At 43.7% G+C, this 10,826-nt stretch overlaps 1 protein-coding gene across 2 annotated transcripts; it reads right to left on the reverse strand.

Moving 5' to 3' along the window:
* Window positions 1-4,779: 4,779 nt before the first annotated feature.
* Window positions 4,780-10,691, reverse strand: gnpda1 (glucosamine-6-phosphate deaminase 1). 2 transcript variants are annotated; one of them, XM_063190047.1, is made up of 7 exons: window positions 10,487-10,691; window positions 10,239-10,380; window positions 10,016-10,117; window positions 9,623-9,805; window positions 8,387-8,571; window positions 6,868-7,042; window positions 4,780-5,032 (listed from the first exon to the last, which is right to left on the reverse strand). In XM_063190047.1, the coding sequence occupies exons 2-7, from the start codon at window positions 10,360-10,362 to the stop codon at window positions 4,995-4,997; spliced, it is 807 nt and encodes a 268-aa protein (XP_063046117.1). In that variant the 5' UTR covers window positions 10,363-10,380; window positions 10,487-10,691; the 3' UTR covers window positions 4,780-4,994. The 2 variants fall into 2 exon arrangements, with proteins under 2 accessions (XP_063046117.1, XP_063046116.1); XM_063190046.1 differs by having other exon boundaries at window positions 10,239-10,691.
* Between the last annotated feature and the right edge of the window lie 135 nt (window positions 10,692-10,826).

Genomic DNA, 10,826 nt, shown 5'->3' on the forward strand with positions numbered 1-10,826 from the left:
AATTAGAAAACGCCCTGAGTGTCTCTTCTTGTTACACCTATATTTTTTTCTTGCCATGGCGGGTACAAAGCAAAGTATACTGGGTGATCATTGATGTTGCGTGGTGAGCATGTGTGTTGTTGCGCTTCCCATGACCATCATCCTGATATGGGCAAACTCACTAGTAGGCTATCATCATCACCTATTTAAAGGTGCTGAAAAACTGAAAAAATGGTGCTTGGAAGTGCTTGAAAAGTGCTTGAATTTGTTCATGAAAAGGGTGTGGGAACCCTGGATGAAAACAAGAAGGCATTCATTAATTTACTACTGGATCACTAGAGCTCCCAAGATACTGTATGATGATAAAATTCCTCCTAAGGCCTGTCATTTTCATAGAGGCTGGTCTACAGGGTAGAATCTGCTCAAACCATGACAAAACAGAAGTTAGGGTGATTGCATGCAGTACATCCAGACTAAAATGCCTCACATCAGGACCGTTAGAGTCGGAGCAAAAGACTCAGACTTTTTCTTCATTCTCCTGTATTATGCCAAGTCCTCAACTGTCAACATAATCTTTGCCATGGGTGATAGATTAATTGACATCAACCTACTGGCTAAAGATTATTCCCAGGAACACATTGCCGCTCTTCTGATCCTGCATGCCTGCTGACTGCACGTCAGCATTCAAAAGCAAAGGAAAGGTGAAACCAATGAAGATATTGAATCAAACATCAACATTCATTTAAGTCTTTGCAGAAGTAGGAAACTGATCTTCAGTTCTAACAGCTCCTCAATGGTGTTGAGCAGTTCAGCTGCTGCCTGTATGGATTTAGTCACCGAGTGAAAAGCATTGATGAAGCCAAAGAAGATCTCTGGGTCAAACCGCCAGGTTCGTCAGGGTCTCTCAATTGACTCAAGGAACAATCTCAAACAATTCCCACCGTGCAAGAGGGTCCTCAACTGTGCTTTCCCCGGTGCTATTCACCCTGTAAACCACTGACTTCAACAACAACTCGGAGAGCTGCCATATGCAAAAGTTCTGAGATGTTACCACCATTGTTGGATGCATTAAAGATGGACAGGAGGGGAAGTACTGAGGCCTGGAGGAGAACTTTGTCAGATGGTGCAGAATCAACCAGCTGCCGCTGAACACAACCAAAACCAAATAAATGGTGGTTGACTTCAGGCGAAACACCCCACCCCTGGTGCCTGTCTCTATCAAGGGGGAGACAGTGGAGACAGTCTGCACATGCAAGTACCTGGGTGTACACATGGAGAATAAACTGGACTGGTCTGCTAACTCACAAGCAAGGTACAATAAAGGCAGGGCTCCAGAGTGCGACCAATTTGGTCGCATATGCGCCCATTTTTTTCAATGGTGCGCCTAAAAAATATTTTTAGGCGCACCGGTGCGACCAGCCATCAGTAGAACAAAATCAATTACCAAACAACCGTTTTAATGGACATAAAATTAATAGTCATTCTACAGTAGTGGCCCATCATCACACAATAAAGCGTGTCTATGCGGTCATTCCTTCAACTCCGCTGAACTACCGGTAGCTTTCTCCCCCTTCCTCGTTCACAGGCAGCCCGACGTTTCAGAATAGAATGTTCGACTTCGCTCAACTATCCGAGTTCACATGTGCCAGCGAGTTTTGCAACGGACGAGAGAGTTACAATCACGGTAAAAACAGCAAAATGACTTGAGGATATTTTAAACACGAGAGAGTCACAAGCACGGGGAAAAACTAAATGGCTTGAGCGGATATTAAACATTGCCACACAAAAACGCAGATGGGTGCGGATAGTTGCCCGTTTCAGCCGCGTGCAGAGCTGGCCAAACAGGTGACGCGCTAGTCTGTCGGGACTTCTGTGAGAGTTTTTTGATAGCGACTAGCGCAGGCTACATACTGCCTATCAGTCGGCAAGGCATCGTTCATGCACCTCGAGACAGCACGAGATAGAGGGAGAGCGAGAGAGAGTGAGCGAGCGAGCGCACTAGTGCTGTCGTGTCTGTTTGTAGCGCTTGCTAAGATACCACAATCATTATGCAGAGGGAGAGCGCTCAAAAACGGGGAAATAGACACAACCCAATTCACCTCAGATTCCACTGTAAACATAGGCTAGGCTATTTGTGTCTAATGATTTTAAAAATCATTACATTTTTAGCAGTGTTTGTTAAAAAAATCTATCCATCCATCCATCCATCTATCTATCTTCATATTGTAGCCTACCTCTGTCCTTGTGCCGTGTGCGTAGCCTTATTGCAGAAAAGGCTGGTATGTTGATCTTACTAGTCAAACACATACTGACTAAAAGGCTACTAATTTGGTCTTTTCTACCAGCCAAACTGCTTGTAGCCAAGATGTGTTAGTTAGGTAGCCAGTAGCCTACTGTCATGTCTTTTATAAGGAGCACATTTGGAAGACTAACCTATAGCACATGAAAGGCTCTAGGTCTTTTAAAATAATATAGCAATAATAATAATAATAATAATAATAATAATAATTATTATTATTGTTGCTATTGTTATTATTTTTAATAATTATTTTTTAAAGCTGAGGTGCGTGTGTGTATGGGGTGGTGAAAACATTTGGGTGCACCTACATTTTGTGCTGGTGCACCTAAAAAAAAATGTAGGCGCACCAGTGCAACCAGTGCAAAAAGTTAGTCTGGAGCCCTGAAAGGCCAGAGGAGGTTCTATCAGTCTGCCATGGCCAGTATGCTCCCATGCTGTGGCATGCTGGGGTGGTAGCATTAGGAGGAGAGATGCTGGACGCCTTGACTGGCTGGTGAAAAAAGCTGAGTCTTTTATAGGCACAGAACTGGAGGCTCTCACTATCACAGCTGAGAAGAGGACACTAAGCAGACTCAACTCTATAATGGACAACCACCCCCTGCACCCCCAGTACCCAGTCTTTGACAACTAGAGAAGCCTCTTCAGTTACAGATTTCGGCCCATATTCTGAAGCACAGAGAGGGTACGGAGATCCTTTGTCCCTCCAGCTATTCTACACCACACAGAAGGACACACAGAAATCCTCGCAGGTGACTGGACCGCATAAACCAACCCCCACACCTGCACACTATCTGTATGCCTCCTGTGCTTCTACCTGGACTCCTATCCTTCGTCTGTGTGTGACCCCCCCAACAATCAAGAAAAATGTTTCTGCGCTACGAATCTACACTCTGCACTGAGGTATTATCCAATGCAGCCATACTGGACAATTAAATTCTGTATGCTCAAACGTGTGTGTGTGTGTGTGTGTGTGCGTGTGCGTGTGCGTGTGCGTGTGCGTGTGTGTGTGTGTGTGTGTGTGTGTGTGTGTGTGTGTGTGTGTGACTGTGAGTGGAGCGACATGGTGTGAAACTTGTGATACCGATTCCCCCATCACTTTCAATGGATACTATGGATACTTGACTCTGGCTCTCTTACTTGGACCATGCACAGTGACTTATGACACTCCTGGACGATTTTTTGTACAGTTGATCTTGGGCTGCTCTGTGCCACTCAGCTAAGGCACATGTGATAAATCACCAGTACACTTTCACTTTTTTGGACACTTTTTTTTTTTTTTTTTTTTTTGCTGCTCTGTGCCACTTAGCTAAGGATGGAGCATATGATAAATCACTGTTACACTGATATACTTATCACTAACCACTATGGTTTGAGGGTGATGTAATTCCAAAAACTCGCATTGATGTCTTGGCAGAGGAGGACACCGATGAACATAACATGTCTGATGAAATCCATACAAATATGAATGAAGATGAGGAAGAGGATGATAATGAGGTTTATTAAATGATGATTAAAAGTTCTTATTCACATTCTACACTACTGTTTTACCATACAAACAATTCAAAACTTCTCATTTGATGAATTCCTTTTGTGTAATAGTACCATGTGTGGCATCCTGTTCACAGTCCACCAATAGGTGGTAACATTAGCTACTTTTGATGCTATTCACATCATACTTTCATTCATAGCAATTTTCAACTCAAGGTCAAACGTATGTGAAATTAATGTTCATAGTCCCATATGAAATGGTTATGCCTGAAAGTGTCTCAATGCCTGTAGAATGCCAGCAGACTATTGCCAGTAGACTATTTTCGGATAGGCCATAGTGAATAACTTTGGACATAGCAGCTGTTGTACTCTAGCTAGAAAGGTCCTCTTGGACTTAAATTGAAGCCCAGGAAGTTAGGCAGTTTTGTTTATTTACATTTGAGGGACCAAACATATCATAACAGAGTTGAAAATGATCAAATATGAGTACAATTTGTCAGGCGGAAAAGCATTTTTTGAGATTTTTGGATATGTTGAAGATGATATTTCACAGAGGAAAAACCCCAAGCCCTGAAACATTTTTCAGGTTGGTTCCCCTATGTGACAGGATGACCCATGTAAATTTACAGGGTTCTAGGACCATTTTTGCAGTTGCAGTACCTTAATATTTGCAGCTACATAATTTCGCCTGCAGATTTTCCTTAAAAGTTGTTTTTTTGGGCCCTGACACCAAACGGGGCCGAGTTGGGAGTTGTCCCCATCAACTCGTTATGGCCCAGGGTATAGGCTAACAGGAAATCATAGTGAAAAAAACATAGCAAAAAACATCCTGAGGGGTGTAGCTGGCTCCCGGCCTAAGTCTGATGCAGTGTGTTGTTGTGGCTTGCTACTAGCAGGATAATCATAATGGAAGGCTGGCCCACATTGAAAAGTTCACATAGATAGTTCAAGGTTACATAACAGGAAAATGCATTTCTTGTGGGACGGACATAATGACTCCTGATCCACAGATGTCATTCAAAGCTCTTTTATTGAGTATTGTGAAACATACAAAAAGTGAAAATAGTAGGTTACATAATCTCTCACCTACACACAATAGTAGAGCATTTACTTTGAGATTATAAGTAAAAGACAAATTAAGTAAAACAAATGTATTTTTTCAAAATGTCATTATTTAACAACACAGATCCCACATCTTCAGTGTTGTTTTCATCTGGTCTTTCTTTGGCTACTGGTTCACCAGTGTGTTGTGGTAATGCATCATCCCTGTAAAAAAAAATAATAATAATAATAAACATTTTTTTTAGCTCATAACTATTTCTTCATTAGGTACCAGTAGGAAAATCCAACAGTGAAAGTCCAATTGTCAGAAATAAGCTATGGATTCATCACACCTCACACTTTCTCTGCAGTTAAATCCTGCATCAAAGAATCGTCTGCGTGTAACCTGTAGGCCTCGCGTGGTTTTGAGAAATAGAGATTTCCAAGACACGTGACAAATGGGTCGGAAAGGCCTTTTGCCCCAATCTTGGGTAAATCAAATTCTAGCGCTTATTAGAGAGTGGCCTTGGTCCGCCAATCCTAGTCATGTAAACAAGAAAAAACAGGCCTAAAAGTAAATTTGGTTGGGGCAATGATGTCACGTTGGCAATCTCTATGAGAATTGTCGGGAAATGAGAATCAAGCAGAGGCTCTACGGATGGCACAGCCAGGCTAAAGTGATATGTAACAGATTGCAACTGGCAGAGTTTGGAGGTAGAATGCAAACCTCCCTCCCGAAGACTACCTTCCTAGACCTTGGTAGCTTGGTGATTTTGCACAGTGCTTAATTTGTCAAGCGGGAGGTCCCGGAGCACAGAGGATGGGTGGCTCCCCCCCGAGGGGGGATCTGTGGTGTCTTTCCATCAGGTTCCATCCAAGGTTCCGGAGCTCTTGTCAGAGGTTCCGGAGCTAGCTCCCCCTTGCTCCCCCTCAAATTAAGCACTGGTTTTGCACCTGTGCTCCCATGCCAAAGGGTTGCTGGGAGGTCGCAAGTTTGAGCCCTGAGTGGCGGACTGCGCATGATGACTAGCCAGGCTGTGCCCTCCTAGTGACGCCACACCTTCAGTGTTGCCTCTAGTCAGGCCAAGAACAATACAAACACGATTCTGAGCTCCCGAAAAAACGGGAACTCCTCCCACTTTGTCAGGGAGCAAACAACCATTGGCGAACTAAGGGAGGTGGGTCAACCATACTGTTTGGGAAATGTTCATTGTTATGCTCTTGGTCAGACCAAGTCTAGAAGAGATTTGAAAGTCGATGATATTCAGGCTACATGATGACCTCTGTTACAGCAGGGCCACTGACAGCTTGGCCTGGGCCCAAGATATCTGAGAGGACCCCCATCCAATGCATGCAATGAAATGAATGGCCCCCTCCGTCCCTAGGGCCCAAGACAACTGACCCCTTTGTCCCCCCAATAGTCAGCTCCCAGGCTACAGATACTGTACGTTGCTGGATTACAATCGACTTTCAAATCTCGTACCAAGATGTTGGTCTGACCAACAAGATTAATAACACTTGTAAGACGGCCTGATTAACCCGCTTCCCCCAACTGTTCGAAGCCAGAAAAGGCTGTGCCCAAGTTTAAACCAAACATTTTCTTAGTCCCAACAGAACGTCTCTGCTTAAACCTCTAACCAGGGCCGTTGGAGCTACTCACAATTGATTGCTTTCTGACAAAGTGTGTGGAGTTCCCGATTTCTCCAGAACTCAGAAACGATATTTGTATGGCTCCTGGCCTGACTAGAAGCAACGCCGAAGGTGGTGTGTCACTCGGAGGGCATTAGCCTGATTATCATCGACTTTCAAATCTCCTCGAGACTTGGTCTGACCAAGAGCATAACAATTAACATTTCCCAAATGGCATGGTTGACCCGCCTCCCTTAATTTGCTAATGGTTGTTTGCTTCCCGACAAAGTGGGAGGAGTTCCTCACGTTTTTTTCAGGAGCTCAGAAATGATATTTGTTTTGCTCTTGGCCTGACTATAAGCAACGGTGAAGGTGTTGCGTCACTAGGACGGTACAGCTTGGCTAGGAGGGCATAGCTAACAGATACGAACCTTTGAAGTATTTCACAGTTTTGACTCGAAGTTCCTGGGTGGCGTCCTCGTCGCACACAAAGATGGTCTGGGGGTGTTGCTGGAAGGCAGACACCGTCCACATGTGGTTGACCCCCTCCTCTATGGCTTTGTACAGGGCGAAGGCCTTGTGTGCCCCCGTGATCAGGATCATGACCTAAAGTCAATATTCAATACGTTTATTGCCAGGTCATCATAGTTGATAGGAATTTGTTTTGGCACATCTCCAACATCAAAGGCATACCATGGACAGAGAAACACAATAGCAAGGCACATGCATAGCGACAGACAACCATGGGCACAGACACTGAGACAGTGGACATGTAAACAGAGACAAAGGCTAGGTTTACATGAGACATTTAATTTGGAATTAACTCCATTTAATTCTGAAGGAAGCTTAACGGCCCGTCCCCACACAGCTAAATTCCGCTCAGCTCTCATTGACTGACCATTTGAATGGGGGCGATATCTCACTTGATGGCGCGGAGGCGGAGCGATCTAGGACCAAAACACAATCGCATTTAAGCCATGTAGACACCGTGTTGTGATATTGAGTGGGTAATGTGTGCACCGTTTGCCATCTTGCCGGGTCTGCAGGCTGTCTGCCGCAAGAGGCTGACCGAGCCGCGAGGTTTGAAAGGCGGGTGAGAAGCGTCGCTATCCCCGGTGAAGTATCTAATGGAAGTATTGGTGACCACGCCCCCAGCGAGATATTCCGCTTGGCGAAAAACGCCTGGCAGTTTGCTGTGTGGGGGCTAGGCGTAATTCTGCTTTGAAAACGTCCTGTAAACACTTGTTAATTCGGAAATAAATGAAAGATCAAAGGAAACTCGACGGAACTATTTCATTTTGAATGATTAATTCAGACTTAAAACCGTCATGTAAACATAGCAACTCTTACATCTCTTCCATGAATGTTCAAAACAATTTGGTCTGCAAATGACAAAACTTTTTTTTCTCCACAATATTGTACCTTGAGGACAGTCTGGTTCATATAACTGGTTCACACTGAATTGTATTGCCGCATCAGTTTTTTGTCACATAGGTCGACTACATTGACCACCTTTGGATATTGGATTTATCCAGATGACACAGTTGCAGTACAGCACAGTTACAGTAACAGTCATAAAGCACCCAACTGTTCCTAACTGCCCATCCTTTGGACACATGTTGCACACATGAAACAATAAGAGGGGCTCATCACAAAATTCAAACAAGCAGAGAATGGGCGCACATCAGTGACACAGGTGCTGGACCAAACAGAAGATTCTGTAACTTAAATTAAAAAATAAATGTCCGCAACACTGTTCTATGCTCCCAAATATTTAATGACATGACGGTTGGGATGCTCAGTCCTTAGGGACATTTATTTAATTTAAGTTAGAACAAAATTCAAATATTACTCATCACTGCTCATCATCTCCAATCTGCAAAGTACGAACAATATGGGTGAGACTGTAAAAATAATAACAAAAACAGGAAAATGACCAAGGCCACCAACCTCTCTGGCGTCCATGACCGTTCCCACTCCGACAGTCAGAGCCATGGTGGGCACCTTGGAGAGGTCCCCATCGAAGAAGCGGGCGTTGGCCAGGATGGTGTCCATGGCCAGGGTCTTCACCCTCGTCCGGGACACCAGGCTGGAGCCAGGCTCGTTGAAGGCTATGTGGCCATCGGGTCCAATCCCTGGGGGGGGTTAAACACATTTAAGCCGGATGCTGCGTATACGCTGCATTGACCTAGGCGCCTGGAGCGACATAGATGCTGCAATCAGGCTTGAGATTTTGAGGGGTTTTTTAAAAAACCCATTTTAGCCTAAGCCCTTTGTGGGAAAAGGTGCCCTCTCTCTATTAAAACCTAAATATCTCAGCCTCTGAAGCACATACAAACAAGAAGTAAGTTGCATTTAAAAGCTAGAACCTTCATTTTGCACTAGAATGTGTTCACTCAGCTCTAACATACCCACATTTTTAATAAAACAGCTCAAATCTCAGGAACCTGAATGCAGTGTATATGTCGCTCCAGGACACAATGGGTTAAAAATGTGGTTATGTTAGAGCTGAATGAACATTCTAATGCAAGATGAGGGTCCTCTGTCCTTATGGCCTTCATGTTTTTATCTGCTCCGTAGGCTGCGATAAATAGGTTTTTATAGGCTGAGGGCACCCTTTCCCAAAAAGGGCTTGGGCATTCAGCAGGCGTTTTTTAGCAGGTGCCTTTGGTTAAAATGGGTTAAGTGATAAACCTGACTAATTTCACCAACAGGAAATGACAACCTCATGATGGATTGCCTGCAGTAGTCACTTAGCTAAGAAAATAACTTCAGGCTCCTCTATAGATTATTTAATCACAACCTCAAGGTTAATTTAACCTCCATTGAAACTGATCGTCTTGCAGTACTCCCATGGGGGCAAAGATTCACCTGTTATTTTATGACTGTGGGTTCAAGAAGTGTGTCCTTCTCAACCAGGTATTTGTTTGTTTATAGATCTGTATCTACCATCAGAAGGCAATAACAACTAGATTAAGATCTTGTGAGAAAGGAGTGGATGACACGTGGAACCCACATATTTAAGTTGATGGTACAGTGATATGCATGCGTCTCATTTTCAAAGGGAGTGATTCACATGCTGGTCAACAAACAAATGATCAATGACCAATGCAAATACTGTTCAATATGTTGGTTTAGGGTTTTGCAGCCATGTTTGTTCAGATAAGATATGATCTATAGCCTTACCCCCAACAAACAACTCAATGCCTCCAGCTGCTGAGATCTTCTCCTCAAAGGCCTGGCATTCCTTCTGTAGGTCGGCTGCGTTGCCGTCCAGTATATGGGTATTTTCAGCTTTGATATCAATGTGCTTGAAGAAGTTATTCCACATGAAGGAGTGGTAGCTTTCCGGATGGTCTCTGGGAATCCCTGAGAATGCAAAATTACACTTTGTAAACAACTTTGTTGACAATTTCAATATGCTTGCACATTTCTGTGTATCCTATCAGGTACCTGTCCATCCAAAATGTGTGTATGAAATATAAGTAGGCCCATGGTCTGAAAATTATATCCTACACTTAGGCCTAGGCCTACTGTACCTAGGCCCTACAGTACTTGTCCATGTTGAATACTACTTACCTACATACTCGTCCATGTTGAATGTTTTGACATACTGAAAGGAGATCTCGCCTTTCTTGTGAAACTCAATCAGTTTCTTGTAACATCCAAGAGGTGTGCCTCCTAAAAAGTTATTCACATGCCAATACATTGAATATGTCAGCATAAATCTCAGCGTGAATTTGGCAACAATGAAAGTGGTGACATGAAAAGAAATTCTGTCATACATTAGCCTAGTTATTACCTGTTGGAAGTCCTAACGTAAAGTACTTGTTCGGACCGGGCTTGAATTTTGTAATTCTGTTCTTGATGTACTTGGCAGCCCATTCACTGGCTCGGTCGTAGTCGTTTTCAATGATCAGCTTCATTGTCGTTTACAATGTCCTCTCCACCAGCGAAACACAGAGAATAACTGATTTCTGGCGTCGTCTTGGAGCGCATAACCCAACCCTCGATAGACTTTACCCAGTCATAAATAAACCACTAACTCACTTTCACGACGCGCAACCAGCTGTAGTCCGTGCTATGTTGGAATGATGGAAACGGCGTAACACATCCGAGTAAACAGGTGGAAACAATGATTTATTTTAGGCAACCGTAACATTCATCTTGATTCGGCTTACCAAACTGTAACTCCAGTCATTTACCGTTATAATAAAAAAGACCGACTTTTTTGTATGCCATCAGCGCAGCGCCAAACAGGAACCAACTGTCATATGACGCGGAAATGTTTTTTTTGTTTTTTTGTTTTTTGGCAAGACGCTGACACATCCACCACCGTGCACACAGCCTCTGGGACCAGAACACACTTTTTGCAACCCATTCCTTGGAA

The sequence above is a fragment of the Engraulis encrasicolus genome, chromosome 23 (assembly GCF_034702125.1).
Source record: "Engraulis encrasicolus isolate BLACKSEA-1 chromosome 23, IST_EnEncr_1.0, whole genome shotgun sequence".
Taxonomy (NCBI): domain Eukaryota; kingdom Metazoa; phylum Chordata; class Actinopteri; order Clupeiformes; family Engraulidae; genus Engraulis; species Engraulis encrasicolus.